Source organism: Zonotrichia leucophrys, chromosome 25 (assembly GCF_028769735.1).
Source record: "Zonotrichia leucophrys gambelii isolate GWCS_2022_RI chromosome 25, RI_Zleu_2.0, whole genome shotgun sequence".
Classification (NCBI taxonomy): Eukaryota; Metazoa; Chordata; class Aves; order Passeriformes; family Passerellidae; genus Zonotrichia; species Zonotrichia leucophrys.
This window is the reverse complement of record NC_088194.1, coordinates 839,351-861,376: the sequence shown is the minus strand read 5'-3', so window position 1 is coordinate 861,376 and position 22,026 is coordinate 839,351. Positions and strand designations below refer to the sequence as shown.

Genomic DNA, 22,026 nt, shown 5'->3' with positions numbered 1-22,026 from the left:
CCAATATAAAACAGTGCAAAACCTATGTGAGACAGTAAAAAACCAGTGTAAAGTTGTCAAATTTGCTGTAAAAAAACAACATACATGGTGAAACTGTGTAAAAAAACAGTGTAAAATGTGCAAAACCAGTGTAAACCCAGCATAAAATGATGTAAACCTGGTGTAGCAGCATCCCTAAAATTTGGAGTAAATAAATTGTCACCTTCAGTCCCAATAAATGTGGATTAAATAAATTTTCACTTTAATCTCAATAAATGGGATTAAATAAATTGTCACTTTAGTGCCAATAAATTGGGATTAAATTGTCACTTTAGTCTCAATAATTTGGGATTAAATAAATTGTCATCTCAGTCTCAATAAATTGGGATTAAATAAATTGTCACCTTAGTCCCAATAATTGGGATTAAATAAATTGTAACCTTAGTCCCAATAAATTGTGAATAAATAAATAAATTGTCACCTTAATCCCAATCAATTGGGATTAAATAAATTGTCACCTTAGTCCCAATCAATTGGGATTAAATAAATTGTCACCTTAATCTCAATAAATTGGGATTAAATGAATTGTCACCTTCAGTCCCAATCAATTTGGAATAAATAAATTGTCACCTGAGTCCCAATCAATTGGGATTAAATAAATTGTCACCTTAGTTCCAGTACATTTGGATTAAATAAATTGTCACCTTCAGTCCCAAAAAATTGGGATTAAATAAATTTTCACCTTAATCTCAATAAATTTGGATTAAATAAATTGTGACTTTAGTCCCAATAAATTGGGATTAAATTGTCACTTTAGTCTCAATAATTTGGGATTAAATTGTCATTTTAGTCCCCGTTTCAGACCAAACCTGGGTGCTGCTGTCCCAACCAAACCTGAGATTAAACTCAGATTAAATTTTCTAAAACCAGAACCTCCACCCTGCCCTGGCAGTCGGGGTTCCTGGGCTGGGCTCCTTTTCTTTCCATCCCCTTGTGCTTTCCTTGGCTTAATTTCTCCTAACGAGCTGCAAATAACACAAATAAATAATCCACAGGGTCAGGGCTGACAGCAGGATCCTGTTCTGGGGGTGAGAACAGAACCCAGGAATCTCCACCTGCTATGGAAAAATGGACAAAGGCCCAGGGAAATGAGGATTTGTGAAAAACACCAGTCACTTGTTTTTAAAATATGAAAAGTTTAATAAAATGGTTATATAAATAGTAATAAAATTAGAGTAATAAAAGTTTGGACAGTTAGGGTTATGATGAGACAATAAAAATAAAGAGTTATGGACAGTTCTGGTACCTTTTTTTGGGTAAAATAAGCCTGAAAAAGGACACATGTTAACAGAGGATCAACTTTTAAAAGTAATAGTTTGTTGCATTTTATACATTTCATACATGATGTAAAAATTCTATTTAAACAAAGGTTTTTTTTGGTCAGTGTCAACTTCTTAATCTTGACAGCATCTTTAGGGCTGAGCGAGGTAGGAAGAAGTTAGTTTTTTCTAATAATGGAGCAATAAATATTTTTATTTAAAGATTTAGGTGTTTTGTGGCTGTTATTTTGGTGTACTTTATTTTTCTCTTTCAAAAAGTATCTTATATAGCATAGTTTCTATTTTAACATTATGTTATAACCTAAAGCTATATTTAACACACTACTTAAGGAAATTAATACAGCATAACTTTCTAACATGACACATACAATATTCATTATAATATTTGCGAAAATCCAATCAAAATACACATTTTTGTCATGGAGGAAAACGGAACTCGTGCGTCCCAGCTCCTGGAATCCTCCCATGCTCCCCAAGGCCTCCATGCCTATTTTTAATTCTGTATTTTTAACACTCCTCAGGCCAGGAGGGGTGGGACGGGGCTGGATTTCACAGTGCTCCAAATCACGCAAGGTTCAGGCTATGCTCTTCATTTATCTCCATTTTGCTTTAATTATTATTAGTATTAATTCAGCTTTTTCATTTATTACCTATAACAATTATTTGGTGCTGCTACTTCACAGCAGCTCTGCTGCGTGTTGGGGACGCAAATTCCAGCCCGGTTTATTGCTTTATTAAGGCCAGAACGAGCCAGAAGGAGGCCAAAAGCATCAAACCAAAAATCAGCAAAGTGCCAGGGGGATAACCCAGCTCCTGGCCAGGCTTTTGCTGGGGCTGGCAGCACTGATCGTGCCCAAACCGTGCCAGGAGCGGAGGATGGCAACGCGGCCTTGTCCCGGTCCCGCCGCGTGGCGCCACAGACTACATTTCCCGTGAGGCCTCGCGGCGGGGCACACAGGGAGGCGGGCACATCGCTGCTTGCGGTGCACGCCGGGAGTTGTAGTCCTGCGCGGCTGCAGCGCGGGCAGCGGGGCGCTGCCGGCAGCCATTACCGGGAGCGCGGAGCCGCCGCCGTCGCCTTGCCTCGCTCCGCGGCCCCGCTGCCGCACGGGGAGGGGCCGCCATGGCGGCGTAGCCTCGCCCCCGCCCGCCCCTTCTTCCCCGCTGCGGGCGCTGAAGGCGCGGCGGCGGCGCGGCCTAGCGCGGAGGGTGGATCCCCGGCCTCGCGTAGCGGCTGCTGCCCGCCAAGGGCCGCCCTCCCCGGGGCCATGTCCCTCGTGGCCTACGCCAGCAGCGAGGAGGACAGCGATGCCGAGGAGCCTGCGGGCGAGGAGGAGGAAGCCGCCGACTCTCCCCCATCCACAGCCGAGCAGCCTTCATCCCGAGGGCTTTTCGCCGCGCTGCCCCCGCCCAGAGCCCCCGCGGTACCCCCGGCCTTCCTCATGGGCCCCCCGCCCACCCTGAGCGGCTTCGGCAGCGCCCCGCCGGGCCAGGCCGGCACCGAGAGCCCCCCAGAACCGGCTGCCAGCGGGGACGGGGCCACGGAGCCCCCCCGGGCCAGGGGGCTCCTCCTGCCGCCCCCCAGGAACGCGGGCACCGCCGCCTCCCCCCTCAGCCCGCCCCCCGCTGCCTCCCCCGGGGCGGGTTTGGGCCTCCCCAAGCCAAAGAAGAGGACGGAGCCGGTGCGGATCGCGGCGCCCGAGCTGCACAAGGGGGATGTGAGTATGGATCAAACCCGAGCCCTTCCCTTCGGGGGTGAAACTTCCCCCTCAGCGGGGCTCTTCCATCTCTCTGTCACACCGAGATGTACCGGGATCTATTGTTGTGTCATCCTCGGGGAGATTTGTCCTGGCTGCCTGCCCTAATGCTAAAGCGCTTTGCAGAATTAAACTGATATAGAAACCTTATTTATAATCAGAATGCAGCCAAACCCAGATTATCTGCACCCTTCTTATTCCTGGAGTTAACGACTTGATAATGTGGAGCTGCAAGGGCGTTGTAGCCCAAAACCATCTTTTGTTTCCTGTGCAGGTGATGGATTTTTCAGCCAGTTTATTGCTTATTTGTCTAAAGGCTTCAGGCGTCTTCTAAACTTTTTGGTGACCATTTCGCTCTCATTTTGTGTGGGTTTTTTTTGTAATTACTGTGCCTTGCAGGCTTGTGAACCCAGACAGTGAGAGCAGGGGAAGGCAGGTCTATTTCCATCTGGTTTTTAAGTCGGGATCCCTGCTGATGAGGTTTCATCCTCTCCCCACTGCTGAGGACAGAGGATGAATTTCCTCTGGGACAGCACTGTCACAGAATCATGGAATGGTTTGGCTTGGAAGGGGCCTTGATGCCCATCTTGTTCCACTCCCTTGCCATGGTCAGAGCACCTTCCACTATCCCAGGTTGCTCCAAGCCCTGTCCAACCTGGCCTTGGACACTTCCAGGGATCCAGAGGCATCCACAGCTTCTCTGTGCACTCTGTGCCAGGCCCTCACCACCCTCACAGAATAAATTTTTCCCTAATATTTTATCTAAACCAGCATCTGGAGTCCTGGAGTGATTTGGGTTGGAAGAGACCCTTAAAACTCATCCTGTTCGCAGTGCCCACAGGCAGGGACAGCTTTCATAGCCCAGCCTGTTGCCACGTGGAGGTGATGGTTGTGTCACTGGTTTTGGTGTGACAGGAATGCCTGTGGCAGTGGGAAGAGCTGAACTGGGGTCATTTCCGTGGGGACAGGTGGAATTATAAACATTGTCCATGAAAAGTGGCCTGGCAGCATTTGGGGGAGCCCAGATGAAGGCAGTGCTGTGTTTGGAGGGGTCACAGAAAAAGGAGGAGAGGACTCAGATTCTCCATCCCTTCCTGCTTCCAATAACCATCCCAGGGTGGCAGATCTCAGAGCTCTGGAGGTTCAGCTTTGGGACAGAGGGATGAGGGATATCCCAGTCCCTCCTTGCAGCAGTGTGGTGGGATTCCAGACAGCTGGAATGAGCAGGGATCTGTTCCTGCCTCACCCCTCTCTGTGCTCTGCTGTGACCACACAATCTGCAGCTTCTCAGTGTTGAGCAGATGAATTTGGAAGGGACAAAATGTCCCTTAAACTGGAGCTGGTGTGAGCAGTTCCCACTTGGGGTTCCTGGGGGTCCCTTGGCCTGTGGCTGACATCCTCAGTTCCCTGTTTCTCCTTAAAACCCCTCCCATGGCTGTGGTTCACCCCCTGGAGATGCTCCAGGGCACCTGCAGTGTCTCCCAACTCTCTGTATTTATGCAAATTCCTTGTCTTTCCCTGTTTATGATTTATGGTTTATGATTTGGAGGCAAACTGGCACAAGCCCTCAATCCCTGCTGCCTCTTCCAACTTCTCTGAGGAGCCATGAAATGATAAAGATACCTTTTCTGCTGCCAGCCAGGCTTTCCACATAAGTTTTAACCAGATATTTAGCAATTTCAGCGTTTTTGGGAACAATTCTTTGTATCCCTGCAGGGAACTTTGCATCCTTTGTGTGGTTTGTGCTTCCCCTCCAGTAACTCTGTTGTTGTTTGTCCCTGACCTGTAGCTGTGCACCTGCAGTTCTTCCCTCCCTTTGGGTTTATTTTGCTGGGATTTATTAGCATGACTTTTTCAGTTTGCTGTCTCAAGTTGTGCTGAGCTCTGGTTTTTCTCTCTCAGTCAGATTCAGAGGAAGATGAACCAGCAAAGAAAAAAAATACTCTTCAGGTAAGTAACAAGGGCACTTGGTTAAACAATTGTCATGGGAAAAAGTGTTTGACTACTTGTGCAAATCATCCACTCTGATCATCTCATGGCTTTAGGGATATTCCTGAAATCCTGTGGGTTTTCAAGTCCTTCCTTTTGGGCACTTTCACCTATTTAAGTCTTGGTGAAAGAGGCATTAATTTGGGAATTGGGCAGATATTTTCAACATTTCTCTTCAGAATCCTCTTGGCTTTTTATGCAGTGTATTCAGAGTGGCCAAATGGTGAGAAACCCACAACAAGTGTTAGAATTGGGGGGATAACTGGCAGCAAGTCATGAAAAGTGAATAATCTGCCTCTTTTCTTGCTGGGATCCATTTGTCCACACCGATCACCTTGGGCAGATACTTGAATAGAGCAGATATTTGTAACATTCACATTTGCCTTCAGAATACCCCTGGCTTTTTATACAGTGCAGAGTGGCCAAGCAGTGAGAAACCCACAAGAGGTGTTAGAATGGAGAGGGATAATTGGCAGTAAGTCATGAAAAGTGAATAATCTGCCTATTTTCTTTCTGGGATCCATTTGTCCACACTGATCTCCTTGTGTAAATCATCCACACTGAACACCTTGGGCAGATATTTGAATTGGGCCGATATTTGCAACAATTCCCTTCAGAATCCCCCTGGCTTTTTGTGCAGTGCATTCAGAGTGGCCAAGCAGTGAGAAACCCACAAGAAGTGTTAGAATTGGGGGGGATAATTGTCAGGAAGTCATGAAAAGTGAATAATCTGCCTATTTTCTTTCTGGGATCCGTTTGTCCACACTGATCACCTTGTGTAAATTGTCCACACTCTCCACACTGATTACCTCATGCCTTTAGGAATATTCCTGAAATCCTGTGGGTTTTCAAGTCCTTTCTTTTGGGCACTTTCACCAATTTAAGTCTTGGCTAAAGAGGCACTAATTTATGAATTGGGCAGATATTTGCAACATTCACATTTCCCTTTGAAACTCCCCCCCAGGGTTTTTATGCAGTGAGAACAGCCAAGCAGTGAGAAACCCACAAAAAGTGTTAGAATTGGGGGAAATAATTAGAAAGGAAAAGTGAATAATCTGCCTTTTTTCTTTCTGGGATCCATTTGTCCCCACTCATCACCTTGTCTCAATCATCCACACTGATCACCTTGGATAGATATTTGCCACATTTCCCTTCAGAACTCCTCCCAGGGGTTTTAGCCAGTGCAGAATGGCCAAGCAGTGAGAAAGTGTTAGAATTGAGGGGGATAACTGTAAGGAAGTAATGAAAAGTGAATAATCTCCTTCTTTCCTTTCTCTGATCCATTTGTCCTGCGTGGACATCACCAGGGACGCAGCGAGGGCTCCGGCTTGTCCGCTCTGCTCCCTCAGCCCAAAAACACGCCAGTGAAAGAGACCAACCGCTTGCTCCTGCCCTACGCCTTCTCCAGGAAAGCAGGAGAAAACTCCTCTGACTCCAAGCCTGCCAAGCCCCCCAGCTCTTCCTCCAAACCCAAAGCCGTGCCCAAGCCGGCCGTGCCCACCACCCCGTCCCCGTCGGCCATCAAGGCGGCGGCCAAGAGCGCGGCGCTGCAGGTGACCAAGCAGATCACCCAGGAGGAGGAGGACAGCGACGAGGAGGTGCAGCCAGAGAACTACTTCTCCTTGTCGGACAAGAGCGAGCCTGGCACCGTGGGCACCGAGCCCTACCTGTACCCGGGCTTGGAGGAGCCTCCCCCTGGCACGGAGCCGCAGCCGCAGTTCCAGGACGCGGCCGCGAACGCCCCGCTGGAGTTCAAGACAGGGGTGGGCTCCAGTGGAGTTCAGCACAGCTGGGCACCCAAAGCCACTGAGGACTACAGCAGCCAGCCCTATGGGCAGTTCCCCTCTGCCTATGGAGAGCCTGGGGGGTACTACCAGGTGGGTTTGTTGGCCAGAGGGGAGGGGAGGGCTTTGAGGAGGTGATTGAGGGGCTCCAGTTGGGTACTGGGGGCTGCTGCTGGGAGTGCAGGCTGTGTGGGGTGCCTGGGCAGGGAATGCAGCCTGTGTGAGGTGCTTGGGGCACAGGGCAGGGAATGCAGCCTGTGTGAGGTACCTGGGCAGGGAATGCAGCCTGTGTGAGGTGCTTGGGGCACAGGGCAGGGAATGCAGCCTGTGTGAGGTGCCTGGGCAGGGAATGCAGCCTGTGTGAGATACCTGGGGCACAGGGCAGGGAATGCAGCCCCTGGGAGCTACCTGGGCAGGGAATGCAGCCTGGGTGAGGTACCTGGGACATGGGACAGGGAATGCAGCCTGTGTGTGGTGCCTGGGCAGGGAATGCAGCCTTTGTGAGGTGCTTGGGGCACAGGGCAGGGAATGCGGCCCTTGGGAGCTACCTGGGCAGGGAATGGGGCCTGTGTGAGGTGCTTGGGGCACAGGGCAGGGAATGCAGTCCTTGGGAGCTACCTGGGCAGGGAATGCAGCCTGTGTGAGGTGCCTGGGCAGGGAATGCAGCCTTTGTGAGGTGCTTGGGGCACAGGGCAGGGAATGCAGCCCTTGGGAGCTACCTGGGCAGGGAATGCAGCCTGTGTGAGGTGCCTGGACAGGGAATGCAGTCCTTGGGAGATACCTGGGACATGGGGCAGGGAATGCAGGCTGTGTGGGGTGCCTGGGCAGAGAATGCAGCCTGTGTGAGATATCTGGGACACAGGGCAAGGAATGCAGCCTGTGTGAGGTACCTGGGCAGGGAATGCAGCCTGTGTGAGGTGTCTGGGACATGGGGCAGGGAATCCAGCCTATGTGGGGTACCTGGGCAGGGAATGCAGTCCTTGGGAGCTACTTGGGGCACAGGGCAGGGAATGCAGCCCCTGGGAGCTACCTGGGCAGGGAATGCAGCCTGGGTGAGGTACCTGGGACATGGGACAGGGAATGCAGCCTGTGTGTGGTGCCTGGGCAGGGAATGCAGCCTGTGTGAGGTGCTTGGGGCACAGGGCAGGGAATGCAGCCCTTGGGAGCTACCTGGGCAGGGAATGCAGCCTGTGTGTGGTGCCTGAGCAGGGAATGCAGCCTTTGTGAAGTGCTTGGGGCACAGGGCAAGGAATGCAGCCTGTGTGAGGTACCTGGGGCTCAGGGCAGGTAATGCAGCCTGTGTGAGGTACCTGGACAGGGAATGCAGTCCTTGGGAGCTACCTGGGCAGGGAATGCAGCCTGTGTGAGGTGCCTGGGACATGGGACAGGGAATGCAGCCTGTGTGAGGTACCTGGGACATGGGACAGGGAATGCAGCTTTTGTGAAATACATGGGGCAGGGAATGGGGCCTGTGTGAGGTGCCTGGGGCATGGGACAGGGAATGCAGCTTTTGTGAAATACATGGGGCAGGGAATGGAGCCTGTGTGAGGTACCTGGGGCTCAGGGCAGGGAATCCAGCCCAAGCTATCTGGTACAGGGAGCCACTGGGCACAAGGGGATTCCCACACTGTGAGAGATGTTCTTTGCTGGACAGATGTTTAACAGCTGCACTCCTGTGAAAATGCCCTGCATGTGAGGGTGCAGAGTCAGGGCTCACTGGAGCTGCTGTCTGAGCTCTGGTTATTTCTAATAATTCTAATAAATAGAATCCCAGACTGGTTTGGGTTGGAAAGGACCTTAAAGCCCATCCAGTCCCAGGGTTCCAACCTTCCACTATCCCAGGTTGCTCCAAGCCCTGTCCAACCTGGCACTGAGCACTGCCAGGGATGGGGCAGCCACAGCTTCTCTGGGCAGCTTGTGCCAGGACCTCACTGCAAGGGCAGAATTGGGAAGAATTCCTTCCCAATATCCCATCCTGGCAGTGGGAAGCCATTCCCCTTGTCCTGCCACTCCTTGTGAGAAGCCCCTCAGGGTGTTTGTTGCTTTGTCCCTCTGATGGAATCAGCCCACGGGGCGCTCTGTGCCTGGTGCCACTCCAGGATTGCTCTCATGCCAAACTGGTTTCCATTTCCCTCTTTCCCTGCCAGGATTACTACAGCAGTGGGTACTACCCTGAGGTGGAACCAGCCCAGGCCTCACCACAGGAGACCAGCACCGACTCCTCCTTCATCGACGACGAAGCGGTTGGCACCTGATTTTCTGTCCCCAAATCCTGTGCAATTTGGCTTTGAGCTCTGCCAGAACTCAGGAGCCTCTTGGCAGCCCCACTCCTGCCCCCCAGCACTGCCTGGGTTTCCAGGGCTTTGGGCTGGGTGGTTTTTCTGGGGGTGCCTCATGCTGTGTTGTGGGCATGTGTGGGGTCCTGCTCCAGCTGGGTCTGCAGACCTGATAAATACAGAATAGAATCAATTGTTGAGGTTGGAAAAGGCCTCCAAGACCATCACCCAGCACTAAACCATGTCCCCAAGTGCCACATCCATGTGGCTTTTAAATCCTTCTGGGGGTGGGGACTTCACCACTGCAGCCTGCACAACCCTCAGGGTGGAGGAATTTCCCCTATATCCAACCTCATCTAACCCTGGCACAACTTGAGGCCATTTTCTCTTGTCCTGTCCCTGTTCCCTGGGAGCAGAGCTCACTGGTTGTCCCCTCCTGTCAGGGAATTGTGCAGAGCCAGAATGTCCCCCCTGAGCCTCCCCTGGTGCTCCAGCCCCTTCCCCAGCTTTGTTTGCTTCTCTGGACATGCTCCAGCTCCTCAATATCTTGTCATGAGAGGCCCCAAACTAACCCTAGGCTTGGAGATGCCAGCACAAGGGATGGGCACTGTCTGGAAGCAGCAGCAAATGCTGCTTTCTGCATAGGAAAATGAAATTATAACCTTGATGCTGAGTAGTTTTAGATACTCCGATGTACAACATGCTGAAAATCTCCAAAAGATCAAAACCCCAGCTGGAAAAGTGTTTGCTGTGCCTGGTGTCAGGTCAGTGCTGGGTGTAATTGCAGCTCTTGTGTTCTTCCTTCAGTTCAAACGTCTGCAGGGCAAGAGGAATCGTGGGAGGGAGGAGATCAACTTTGTGGACATCAAAGGTGACGACCAGCTGAGCGGGGCCCAGCAGTGGCTGACCAAATCCTTGACAGAGGAGAAGACCATGAAGTCATTCAGCAAGGTGAGGGTGAGGGAGTCTCTGCTCAGTGCCCAAATCCTGCTGGAGCTGTGCTGGGTGCTGGGCACTCACCAGGGAGGGTAAATAATGACATGTGAGAGCAGTGGAGTTCCTCAGAACACAGCATGTGGGTGGGGAGGGCCAGCCAGGAAGTGTTTCAGCCCCAGGAATCTGCAGTTTAATGGGGAACAAATGCTTGGGATGGCTCTGTGCAGGCACCTCTCCAGGCTGAACAATTCACCCCTTCCTGCTTTTCCAGAAAAAAGGAGATCAGCCCACAGGACAGCAGAGGAGAAAACACCAGATCACATACCTGATCCACCAGGTGAGTGCCCTCCCTGTGGTGTGTGAGCTGATGGGGTGCCAGGGGCTGGCCCTGAGAACCCTCTGGTGAGACCCAGTGGGGTCAGAAGTGAGTCCTGGCCCTGAGGGGATCCCAATCCTGAGATTTCAGCTTTGCTTTTCCCTCCCTGCATGTTCTGAGGCCTTGGGATCCTGTCCTGGATTCTGCCCCAGGGCTGAATCTGAGGGGCTCCCAGTCCTGAGCTTTCAGCTGAGGGGCTCCCAGTCCTGAGCTTTGGGCTGAGGGGCTCCCAGTCCTGAGACTTCAGCTGAGGGGCTCCCAGTCCTGATCTTCCACCTGAGGGCCTCCCAGTCCTGAGCTTTCAGCTTTGCTTTTCCCTTCCTGCATGTTCTGAGGCCTTGGGATCCTGTCCTGTATTCTGCCCTGGGGCTGAATCTGAGGGGCTCCCAGTCCTGATCTTCCATCTGAGGGCCTCCCAGTCCTGAGCTTTGGGCTGAGGGGCTCCCAGTCCTGAGATTTCAGCTGAGGGGCTCCCAGTCCTGATCTTTCAGCTGAGGGGCTCCCAGTCCTGAGCTTTCAGCTTTGCTTTTCCCTCCCTGCACGTTCTGAGGCCCTGGGATCCTGTCCTGGATTCTGCCCCGAGCTTGGCTGCTGAGCCCATCCCCATGAGAAGCTGCTTTTCAGCATCAATGAAATGCCTGTGCATCCCAATTAATCCAGGCCTGTGTCAGGATGATTGTGCAAACCCCTGTCCCCACGAGAAGCTGCTTTTCAGCATCAATGAAATGCCTGTGCATCCCAATTAATCCAGGCTTCTGTCAGGATGATTGTGCAGAGCCCTGTAACGAGGCTTCTGGGCTGAAGGGCTCCCTAATCCACATGAGGCAGGAATGCTGCTGAGTCACTGAAACACACACAGGGTTTAACAGCATCCTCTCCATCTCTGCAGGCCAAGGAGAGGGAGCTGGAACTGAAAAACACATGGTCTGAAAACAAGCTCAGCAGAAGGCAGACTCAAGCCAAGTACGGATTCTGACACATCTGTCCTGCTTTTTGGCTGCTGTCACCTGCTGTGTCCGGTGTCTGCTGGGCTCCTGGAGATCAGCCAGGCCCCAGCATGGAGCTGGGAGGACACTGCACTCCCTGGCCTGGCAGAAGAAGGGGCATTGCAAGCAGGTCCTGAAACTCCAGCTGTAAATCCTTCCCCTCCCTCCTTGTAAATGTGGAAGGTTCCCAGCGGCCAAGGACGGTCCTGAGGCACCACGGGGAACGTGCTGGGTGTGAGGCTGCAGCTCCTGTGCTGAGGGAACAGGCTGGGCCTCCTGACCCTTCAGCAGAGGCTCAATAAACTCCCAGTTCCCACTTTGCTCCTCTCTTGGACTTGCTGTGCATTGAGAATGTCGTTTTCCTTTCTAAAACACGGTGAGTTCCAAGAGCAAGCCTGGCTTTGGAATTTTTCTTTTGGTCCTTACCTTTAAGGTGTCCTCACAGCTGTTTCCTCGTGTCTGGGCTGCTCCAGCACTCCTCTCATGTCAATAATTTTGAAGAATTTTGATATCCTGGTTTTTAATTGGGTGTTTCTGCTCTGGGCTCCACAGGCTGAGCCATGCTGAGGGGGCACCCCTGACCTGCACCACACGTGGAGGGGAGGTTCTCCTGCCTGGCACACTCAGGGCTTTGGGTTACCCTGAGCCATGTGTGCATGTATATTTTCCTTCCTTTTTCCTTCTCTTTCCTTCTCCCCCAGCCCAAGGCCTCCTGTCCTGCCCCAGGCTGTTCTCAGACTCATCAAAGTGAATGTCCCTCGTGTGGCTGCCTGGGACTGAGCTCTGCACTTTCCTCTGGGCACACACAGAGGAGAGCTGCCAACTGTAATTTTTTTTTTTTTTCCAGCTTGTTTGTATCAATTCTGTTTCAATTAAGTGTTGACTTTACCCTCCTGGCTGGGAAGAGGAGACTGCCCAGCCCTAATTTCTTCAAATCAAACCTTTTTTTTATTTTTATTTAAGGAATTCTGTCAAGGTGATGCGACTGCAAATCCTGTGCAGCTCTGCTGGCCCAATCCATGGATCCAAATCTGTGGCATCACTTTGGTGATGCTGAAGGGAGCAGAGAGCTGACCTGGTTATTTAACTTATATTCCCACCAATCTGGGTTTTATTTGGCTCAAATGGCCAATATTTGTTATTCTGGTAAGAAGAACTCCCAAGAGGTGGTTTTTCTCCCATGTTACCTCTTAAAAACAGGCAAACCCCCATGACTGAAGTCTTTTCTTAGAACATTTTAAACTAATCTCATTTTTTAGTTTAGCTCCCTGTATGTTTAGTACTTTGCAGAGCCTGTTTTGAGTATTTGAATGATCAGAATAAAGTTACTGTTGAGTAATTTATTCCTATCTTGTATGTACAGTGAAATCCTCCCAGGAGAGATTTGCTGAAGGAATATATTTCTAAATGAACCCACCCAGCCCTGTTTCCATCACCAGGGGCTCAGATCCTCATCCAGGTACCCTCTTGGCCAGGGGATTTTGCACTGTGGGGGCTGGAACTGCCACGTTCCCCTTTCCATTTCTCCTTGGGGTTATGGCTTGGCTTTAGCACCAAGGGAAGTTCCAAGGGCTCCTGTTCCACTTTCAGCCCTCTGAGACCAACAAAATTCAGGTCTCTGAAAGGTCAGAAGTGGATTTTCCCAGAGATAAAACAGCTACAATCCCCCAACCCTCCTTTTCCCTCCAAGCCATGGTTTGGCCATCCTGGCTCCCTGTTCTGGGAGCACCTCTGGCACTGCCCAGCCCCACTGTGGCTCTGCAGGGTTTGTGCCCCACAGGACAGCCCTGGGACAGTGCTGTCATCCCAAATCTTGTGGCTGAGGAAGCAGGCAGGGCTTGGGGAGGTTCAGTGTAGCATCACTGCAATTTCTGACCAATTTAATATCCAAGTGCATGCACCAACTGTGCCAAACCCATCCCTGTTTTACCTGTAGCCTTTTTCCCAGTTTCTGACCAATTGAATATCCAAGTGCATGCACCAACTGTGCCAAACCCATCCCTGTTTTTCCAGTAACAGTCTTTTCCCCTCATTTTATTACCAGAAGTCTCTTGGAATGTGTTCATGGGTAAGGTCAGGCTCTCCCTGTGCTGTCCAGCAGGGATGGGAAGTTGGAGGAGCAGGTTGGCACTGCCAGCTGGGGCCAACAGCATCCTTGGAGCTCCTCCCAGGGCCAAGGGCTTCCTGCAGTGATGGGGAGGCTGAGGTTGCTCCTGCCAGGATCCAGGTGCTGCCCAGGTGATTTAGGAGCAGTCCCCAGGCAGCTGCTCATACACATTCTCAGCCATGGGCTGCAGGTCCCTGGGGGTGCTCCTGCTGTACACGGGGTCATCCAGCTCCAGCTCCAGCTCTGGGCTCAGCACAACCTGGGGGATCCCAAAGGAGAGGGAATTGAGAGCCAGGAAACAGCACAGGGTTGGTGTTTCAGCCTCCCAGCCCTTGGCTTTGGGTCAGGGACTCAGTTTTTGTAGGGAATTGGAGTGACAGGGTAAGGGGGAATGGTTCTTGCTGCCAGGGATAGGTGGGGTTTTGGGGAGGAATTATTCCCAGTGCCAGAGGGCAGGGATGGATGGGATATTGGGGAGAAATTATTCCCAGTGCCAGAGATAGGTGGGATATTGGGAAGGAATGGCCTCCCACTGCCAGAGATAGGTGGGATATTGAGGAGGAATTCTTCCCACTGCCACAGGGAAGGGTTAGGTGGGATATTGGGGAGGAATTCTTCACAGTGCCAGGGATAGGTGGGATATTGGGAAGGAATTCTTCCCACTGCTAGAGGGAAGGGTTAGGTGGGATATTAGGGAGGGATTCTTCACAGTGCCAGGGATAGGTGGGATATTGGGAAGGAATTCTTCCCACTGCAGAGGGCAGGGATGGATGGGATATTGGGAAGGAATGGCCTCCCACTGCCAGAGATAGGTGGGATATTGGGAAGGAATTCTTCCCAATGCCAGAAGGAAGGGTTGGATGGGATATTGGGAAGGAATTCTTCACAGTGTCACAAATAGGTGGGATATTGGGAAGGAATTCTTCCCAATGCCAGAGGGAAGGGTTGGATGGATATTGGGAAGGAATGGCCTCCCACTGCCAGAGATAGGTGGGATATTGGGAAGGAATTCTTCCCAATGCCAGAAGGAAGGGTTGGATGGGATATTGGGCAGGAATGGCCTCCCAGTGCCAGGGATAGGTGGGATATTGGGAAGGAATTCTTGCCGGAGGGAAGGGTTAGATGGGATATTGGGAAAGAATTCTTCTCTGTAAGGGTGATGAGGCCCTGGCACAAGTTGCCCAGAGAAGCTGTGGTTGCCCCATCCCTGAAGTGTTCCAGGCCAGCTTGGACAGGGCTTGGAGCATCATGGAAGGTGTCCCTGCCCCTGGCAGAGGGTGGAATAGGATGGGCTTCTTTCCAACCCGAACCATTGCAGGTTCCCTGTGCTCCTGGTGTGGAGCAAACCCCGATCCCCCAGACTCCAGGAGCTTTCACTCGTGTTGGGGCTGAGCTCTGGAGCTGCCTTGGGGATGCACCCACCTGTGTGCCCGTGCTGGGAGCTCCTCTGTCCTCCCTGTCCGTGGTGCTGGGAGCCCCCGAGTGCTGCCTCCTCCTGCAGTCCTGGCTGGAAACGCTGCGGAAGAGCCGCCGGTGGGGCCGGCCTTTGGGGGGCAGCGTGGAGAAGGCGTTTTGGGGGGCTTTGGGGGGCCGGGCAGGCACACCCTGCCCAGCCAGAGCCACCTCGGAGTAGATGTTCTCCTCAGGGCTGCCACGGGGCCTCCAGCCGCGGGCCATGGCGTAGAACGGGATGGGCTCCTCGGGAATGGGGGGTCCCTCAGGGGTGGGGGGTCCTCCTGGGATGGGCTCCTGGGCTTTGGTGGGGCTGGGCTCGATCTCCTCGCGGGGCTCAGCGTAGACGTGGAAGCGCATGAGCTGCTGGTACTTGGCCTCGGGGGGCTCGGGGCGGGCGGATTCCTTGTGCACCTGGGCGTAGGGAGCCTCGGGGGCTGCGGCTCTGCTGGAGGGGCTCTGCACCTGGGCATAGGGAGCTTCAGGGGCTGCGGCGCTGCTGGAGGGGCTCTGCAGCCCCCGAGCTGCTCCCCGGGAACTGCTCTTGGCAGGGAGAGACGGCGGAGCCTGGGGGGAGATGGGACAGGGCGGAGGTGAGGGTGGGAGTGGGTGTCACTGCATCCCACCCCTCCTATCCTGTCCTTGGCAGTGCCTCCATTCCCCTGCCCTGGCATAGGTGAGGGTGGCAGTGGGTGTCATTGCATCCCATCCCTCCCATCCTGTCCTTGGGCAGTGCCTCCATCCCCCCTGCCCTGGCACAGGTGATGGTGGGAGTGGATGTCACTGCCCCATCCTGTCCCTGGGCAGTGCCTCCATCCCCCCCGCCCCATTACCTCGGCTCTGGGGGGCTCCAGGGACACGGGGCTGTGCTCCGGGAGCGTGGCCGCTGTTTGGCTCACTGGGGAATGAGCAGCATCACCCTGTGGCCGCCCTCGGGGCTCGTCCTTCTGCGGGGAGAGCAGAGAGCTGTCGGGATGGCTGCGTGCTCAGGGCACACCCAGCTGGGCGCTGGCTCCGTGCTCCTGTTAGCCAGGGTGGCTTCCAAACCCGGCTTTGGTGATGCTTGGCTTTCCCTTGGGAAAATCCCCCGGATGGCTGCAGGTGTTGTGTGTCCCTCGGGTCCCTCCCCTGATAATCCCCTCCCAGGTGTGTCAGTCACCTCTCCTTTCCCCTCCCAGCACTGTCTGTCAGTCCTGGAATTCCAGAAGGAATTGAGTGATTGGCACATTCAAACCCCTGGGGGGCACTGGGCCATCCGGGTGTCCTTTGTCCCTTTGTCCCTGCTTGGTGGCTCCCTGCCCCTTCCCTGGGTTAAAGGAGCAGCAGCCACGGGCTCAGGGAGTTCTGATGGAGCTGGTGCTGCATTCAGAGAATAAAGCTCTGGATCCAAACCCTCCATCAGAGCCGACTCCTTTCCTTCACCATCACCTTAAAGCTTCTCCACAGAGGGAAACCTGAGGAGCAGCCCCTGTTATGGGGGGAAGCTCCATCCCAGCACCACCAGAGCTCCTGCAGGCCTGGAATTGTCCCCACGGGCCCAGTGCAGCACCCAGCCAGCCCAAAGTGTCTGTGGGGCGAAACACCACACACCCAGCCAGCCCAAAGTGTCTGTGGGGTGAAACACCACAGTTGCCACTTTTTGGTTCAGCACCAAGGGCCAGACAAGCTCAAGCATGTCCTGTCCAGCTAGATTGGTAATATTTCAATGTGTAGGGGCTCTCGGGGGCTCTCAGGGACTCTCAGGGGCTCTCAGTGGATCTCAGGAGCTTTCAGGATCTCTCAGGATCTCTCAGGGGCTCTCAGGATCTCTCCTGAGAGAGAGATCTCTCTCAGAGGTTCTCTCAGGGTCTCTCAGAATCTCTCAGGAGCTTTCAGGATCTCTCAGTGGCTCTCAGGATCTTTCAGGGGCTCGCAGGGTCACTCAGGACCTCTCAGGTTCTCTCAGGACTCTCAGGATCTCCCAGGAACTCTCAGGGTTTGTTAGGATCTCTCAGGATCTCTCAGAGCTCTCAGGGACTCTCAGGATCTCTCAGGGGCTCTCAGTGGATCTCAGGAGCTCTCAGGATCTCTCAGGATATCTCAGGAGCTTTCAGGGTCTCTCAGGATCTCTCAGAGGCTCTCAGGATCTCTCAGGGGCACTCAGGATCTCTCAGAATCTCTCAGGAACTCTCAGGATTTCTCAGGGTCTCTCAGGATCTTTCAGGGGCTCGCAGGGTCACTCAGAACCTCTCAGGATCTCTCAGGACCTCTCAGGGGCTCTCAGTGGATCTCAGGAGCTCTCAGGAGCTTTCAGGAGCTCTCAGGAGCTCTCAGGAGCTTTTAGGGTCTCTCAGGATCTCTCAGAGGCTCTCAGAATCTTTCAGGAGCTCTCAGGGGCTCTCAGAGCTCTCAGGGCTTTCAGGATCTCTCAGGGTCACTCAGGACCTCTCAGGTTCTCCCAGGATCTCTCAGGGTTTGTTAGGATCTCTCAGGATCTCCCAGGGTCTCCCAGGGCTCTCAGTTCCAGCACTCACCCGCGTGCAGGGCAGGGCCACGCTGAGGAACTCTCGGTACGGGCTCACCGGGGCCGTGCTGTGGTGCTGCAGCAGCTGGGCCAGCTCGGGGTGGGCGCTGCGCTCGCCCAGGATCACATAGCGCCCGTCAGGCTGCTGGTCCAGGACAAAGTGCCGGCAGCGATCCCTGCCCCTGGGAGGACATGGCATGGGCATGGCATGGCATGGCATGGCACGGCACAGCATTGCATGGCATGGCATGGAATGGCATGGCCACAGCCACCAGGAGGGAACAGAGCAAGGCATGGCATGGCACAGAATGGAACAGCACAGCATGGCACGGCATGGCATGGCATGGGCACAGCCACCGGGAGGGGAGAGAGCATGGCGTGGCATAGTACGGAACAGCACGGCACGGCATGGTATGGCATGGCATGGGTATAGCCACCAGGAGGGAAGAGAGCATGGCATGGCACAGCACGGCATGGCATGACATGAAACAGCACAGCATGAATATGGCACAGCACGGCACGGCATGGCATGGCACAGGAGCAGGGAGGGCCCTGAGTTGGCTGCCCCTCCCCAGCCCTGCCGTGGCTTTGCTCACCTGTAGGACAGGATGGAATGCACAGCATGGCATGGCATGACATGGAACAGCACAGCACGGCACAGCATGGCATGGCACAGCATGGCATGGCACAGCATGGCATGGCACCGCACAGCACAGCACAGCATGGCATGGCATGGCACGGCACAGCACGGCATGGCATGGCACCGCACAGCACAGCATGGCACGGCACAGCACGGCATGGCATGGCACGGCACAGCACGGCATGGCACCGCACAGCACAGCATGGCACGGCACGGGCACAGCAGCCAGGAGCGCCCTGAGCTGGCCACTCCACCCTCAGCCACACCTTTGCCCACCTGTAGGACAGCACGAAGCCCACGGTGCTCTCGCTGAAGCGCACCAGGAAGCAGCCCAGGGGCTGATCCTGCAGCAGCTCCTCTGCCTCCCTGCAGCAATGACACAATGACCCGCTCAACCTCACCCCCTCCCGGTGATCCTGCTCCCTGTCCGGGAGCCCAGGGAGGGGACACCGAGCTGAACACCCCGCCCTGCCCTCCCCGGGCTCACCTGCGGCTGATGAAGCCGTGGAACCACGAGGGCAGCTCCCCCTCGGGGCCCAGCCTGTGCGCCTGGGTCTGCTCGAACCACAGCCTGGTGCGGGCACGCAGCGCCACCCGCTCCTCATCCTCGGGCAGGGACGGCGCTGCTGGGGCTGCCCAGAAACCTGGGGGGACCTGGGACAGCATCAGGAGCTCAGGTGAGGACACACAGCAAGGACATTCTGCTCACAATGTGTCAGGAGCCAGGACATCCCTCTGGCTGGCCTGGATGGCTGCAACCCCTGCCAGGGGGCACAGAGACCCTGGCACAGAGCCCAAAGCACCTCTGGGTTTGATTATAACCCATGGAGCAAATTACCAACCTTGTATGAAGATCTGCAAGCCACAACAGTTTAAGTAGAATATTAGTGAAGCTATCACGGGGTGGAAAAGTAGATTTTGGGGTTTTTGGTATGGGGGTTCAGGAGGCAAGATGGAGGAATCTGGGCATGTCCAGCCTTTCTCCTTCTTCTTCTTGGCCTCCATCTTCTGCTGTGATGGTGACACTTTTAGATTGGTTTAGAGTGGAAGCTCACTGTCTACCATAGGTATTGGGAAGTAATTGTAAATATTGTACAGGTAGTTTTTTGTATAAAGACATAACACCGCCCAGGGGCAGGCAGAGTGCCTGGAACTGTCCTGATGGAGGGACCTCAGCAGGGCAGGAGAAAATTTTTTCTAGATAAGATAAAATAAACAACCTTGAGACCGAGAAATTAAGAGCTCTGACTCCTTCTTCAAGCACCAGGCTGGGAAAAGAAACTTTGGAACTTTTCTTGGGGTCACTCTGAGCAGCAGAGACTGCGACACCAGTGCAGCCCCCTGAGGGTGAGGGAGGACTGGGAGGGTGAGCTGGGTTCGTGTCCACCCTGCTGTCCCCATGTCCTACCCTGCCGTGTCTGCTGGGCCGTCCTGGGGGCTGCTCTGAAGCCCCCAGGGGCTGGCTGGGGGTGCTGCTGGATCCTGCCTTGGCTCTGGCTGTGCTGTCCTCACCGAGGGGCTTGAAGGTGCTGAAGAGGGGCCGGTCCTCATCCATGGAGTGCCCTGTGCCAGGGAGAGGGGAGAGGAAAAGGCTCAGGGCAGGGGGGTCTCCTTTGGGGAGAGCACTCCAAGACACCCCCACAGGCCCTGCTGTCACCATCAGCTTCACCTTGTGCTCCCCAAGCTCAGGCTCAGCACCCTGATCCTCCCCAGGCTGCAAAATGGGGGGGACAGTGACCTTGGCACCCCAGAGGAGAAGGGGAGACACTGATGTAGGTGTGGAGGAGCTCAGGAGGGAGCACATGAATCCTCCAGCCCCTCTGAATCCTCAGTGTGTCAGCTCAGCCCTGGGAAGGGGTGGGAGAGGCTGAGCAGCTCCTGAGGGACCTTGAGCTTGACCCTGAGCTGCCAACACGCAGCAAAACAACGTTAAGGCCCAGCAGAGGCTGGAGGGGGTGGAAGATGCTGGGGCTGGATGGATCTGGGAGGCAAAGCTGAGTCAGAGCAGTGGGTCGAGGCTTTTCTGAGAGCAAGGGGGACCCAGCCACCTTCTCTGAGAGCAAGGAGGGGACCCAGCCACCTTTTCAAGGGGACCCAGCAAAGGCACCCCAGCTCCACCTTTAACCCACAGCAGTGCCCTGCCCAGCCCTGCACCCCTGCAAGCAGGGGAAGATGAGGAAGGTGTTGACAAAGACAAACAAAACACCCCAAAAGTGCACTAACCCAGCTTGGGGAGTGCTGGGAAGGAGAACTGGGGTCAGGTCCTGCCCAGGTCAGGCTGTTGGGGACAATGACACTGTCCCCAGCTCGCTGTGCATCCCCCTGGGGCAGGATGTGCCTCTGAAACCCCGCAGTGCTGAGGTGGGAACGAGTCTGATCAGCCCTGAAACGGGCTGGGAGTTTTGCTCTGTGCGACAGTTCCGGGCTGAACTTCCCCCTTTGGAGAGGGCAAGATCTGGCAGGAAGGGCTGACGTGGCCAGGGGACCCCAATCCCTCTCTTTTCACCCCATTATTGTGCCTTTTGTCCTGCCTTTGGGCAGGGGGGCATCCCTGCACCTCTTGCTCAGGGTTCTCTCCTTGGCTTTGCTGCAAACCCAACCCCAGGCCCCCAAACCCAACACCAGCCCCCAGCCCAAGCTCCTACCTCTGCTCAGTGTCCGTGGCTGGTGATGCAGGGGCAGGGGACAGGCAGGGGACAGGCAGGGGATGGGCAGGACAGGCAGGGGACAAGCAGAATGGGCAGGGGACGAGCAGGATGGGCAGGATAAGAAGGGAACAGGCAGGGGGATGAGCAGGGGACGAGCAGGAGGAGAAGAAGGGGACAGGCAGGATGGGCAGGGGATGGGCAGGAGGACGAGCAGGATGGGCAAGACAGGAAGGGAACAGGCAGGATGGGCAGAGGGACGGGGGGCAGGACAAGGAAGGGAACAGGCAGGGGATGAGTAAGGACGGGCAGGGGGACGGGCAGGGGGATGGGTAGGACAGGCAGGGGACAGGCAGGAGATGAGCAGGGGATGGGAAGGGGACAGGCAGGATGGGCAGGGGGACAGGCAGGAGATGAGCAGGACAGGAAGGGAACAGGCAGGATGGGCAGAGGGACAGGCAGGACAGGAAGGGAACAGGCAGGGAATGAGCAGGATGGGCAGGGGACAGGCAGGAGGACAAGCAGGACAGGTGGGGGATAGGCAGGGAATGAGCAGGAGCACGAGCAGGACAGGAAGGGGACAGGCAGGTAGCAGGCAGGGGACAAGCAGGATAAGAAGAACAGGAAGGGGACGGGCAGAGGACAGGCAGGAGGACGAGCAGGACAGGCAGGGGACAAGCAGGACAGGCAGGGGACAGGCAGGGGACAAGCAGGACAGGCAGGGGACAGGCAGGAGGACGAGCAGGCTGAGGCAGCCCCGCCGCCCTGCCCTGCTCTGCCTCTGCTGCCGGCCACAGGCAGGAAGCAGCGACCAAAGCTGCAAGAGGCTTCATGTGATGGGGAAACGTCACAGGAAGGTGGCATGGTGGCCCTGCGGTGACAGGCAGGTGACAGCGGCAGCCTCGGCACAGGCTGGGCTGTGGCCAGGAGAGCACCGAGGCCACCTGGCCACAGGCAAAGGTGTCATTGTCACTCTTGTCCTGTCTGCATCCTGGGACCTGTCAGTGACGGGAACGGGGAGAGCAGAGCTTGGAGGGGACAGCAGAGGGGACAAAAGAGATCAATGGGGACAGCAGAGCAGGGTGGGGACAGCAGAGCTCAGAGGGGACAGCAGAGCTCAGAGGGGACAGCAGGCTCGGCAGGCCCAGGCTCACACTCTGAGCCCAGATTCTGTCCTGGCATGGTGCAATCCTGCACCATCCCCTTCCTCAGACTCTGGGTGCCAGAGCTGAGCCGTTCTGGGCCGTTCTGGGCCG

General features: G+C 54.8%; 2 protein-coding genes across 4 annotated transcripts; one reads left to right on the top strand and one right to left on the bottom strand.

The window, feature by feature from the left end:
• Positions 1 to 2,320: 2,320 nt before the first annotated feature.
• Positions 2,321 to 12,766, top strand: PRCC (proline rich mitotic checkpoint control factor). Its single transcript, XM_064732726.1, has 7 exons — positions 2,321 to 3,037; positions 4,979 to 5,026; positions 6,373 to 6,942; positions 8,997 to 9,092; positions 9,933 to 10,076; positions 10,333 to 10,398; positions 11,327 to 12,766. The coding sequence occupies exons 1-7, from the start codon at positions 2,588 to 2,590 to the stop codon at positions 11,411 to 11,413; spliced, it is 1,461 nt and encodes a 486-aa protein (XP_064588796.1). The 5' UTR covers positions 2,321 to 2,587; the 3' UTR covers positions 11,414 to 12,766.
• Positions 12,767 to 12,799: 33 nt separating this feature from the next.
• SH2D2A (SH2 domain containing 2A) lies at positions 12,800 to 21,025 on the bottom strand. Of its 3 annotated transcripts, none has more exons than XM_064732727.1 (8): positions 20,771 to 21,025; positions 19,534 to 19,688; positions 18,613 to 18,779; positions 18,402 to 18,491; positions 17,496 to 17,667; positions 15,816 to 15,929; positions 14,953 to 15,549; positions 12,800 to 13,789 (listed from the first exon to the last, which is right to left on the bottom strand). In XM_064732727.1, exons 2-8 carry the CDS (start codon positions 19,678 to 19,680, stop codon positions 13,667 to 13,669), a joined length of 1,410 nt encoding a protein of 469 aa, XP_064588797.1. In that variant the 5' UTR covers positions 19,681 to 19,688; positions 20,771 to 21,025; the 3' UTR covers positions 12,800 to 13,666. The 3 variants fall into 3 exon arrangements, with proteins under 3 accessions (XP_064588797.1, XP_064588799.1, XP_064588798.1); XM_064732729.1 differs by having other exon boundaries at positions 19,638 to 19,688; XM_064732728.1 differs by lacking the exon at positions 20,771 to 21,025 and adding an exon at positions 19,795 to 19,863.
• Positions 21,026 to 22,026: the final 1,001 nt, after the last annotated feature.

Coding starts and splice junctions, on each gene's coding strand:
- SH2D2A (XM_064732727.1), bottom strand. CDS start 19,680: ATGGATGAGGACCGGCCCCTCTTCAGCACCTTCAAGCCCCTCGGTGAG. Junction 18,780..19,533: donor GGCCCAGCAGACACGGCAGG/GTAGGACATGGG, acceptor ATGCTGTCCCAG/GTCCCCCCAGGTTTCTGGGC. Junction 18,492..18,612: donor CACGGCTTCATCAGCCGCAG/GTGAGCCCGGGG, acceptor TCATTGCTGCAG/GGAGGCAGAGGAGCTGCTGC.
- PRCC (XM_064732726.1), top strand. CDS start 2,588: ATGTCCCTCGTGGCCTACGCCAGCAGCGAGGAGGACAGCGATGCCGAG. Junction 6,943..8,996: donor AGCCTGGGGGGTACTACCAG/GTGGGTTTGTTG, acceptor TTTCCCTGCCAG/GATTACTACAGCAGTGGGTA. Junction 10,077..10,332: donor CCATGAAGTCATTCAGCAAG/GTGAGGGTGAGG, acceptor CTGCTTTTCCAG/AAAAAAGGAGATCAGCCCAC.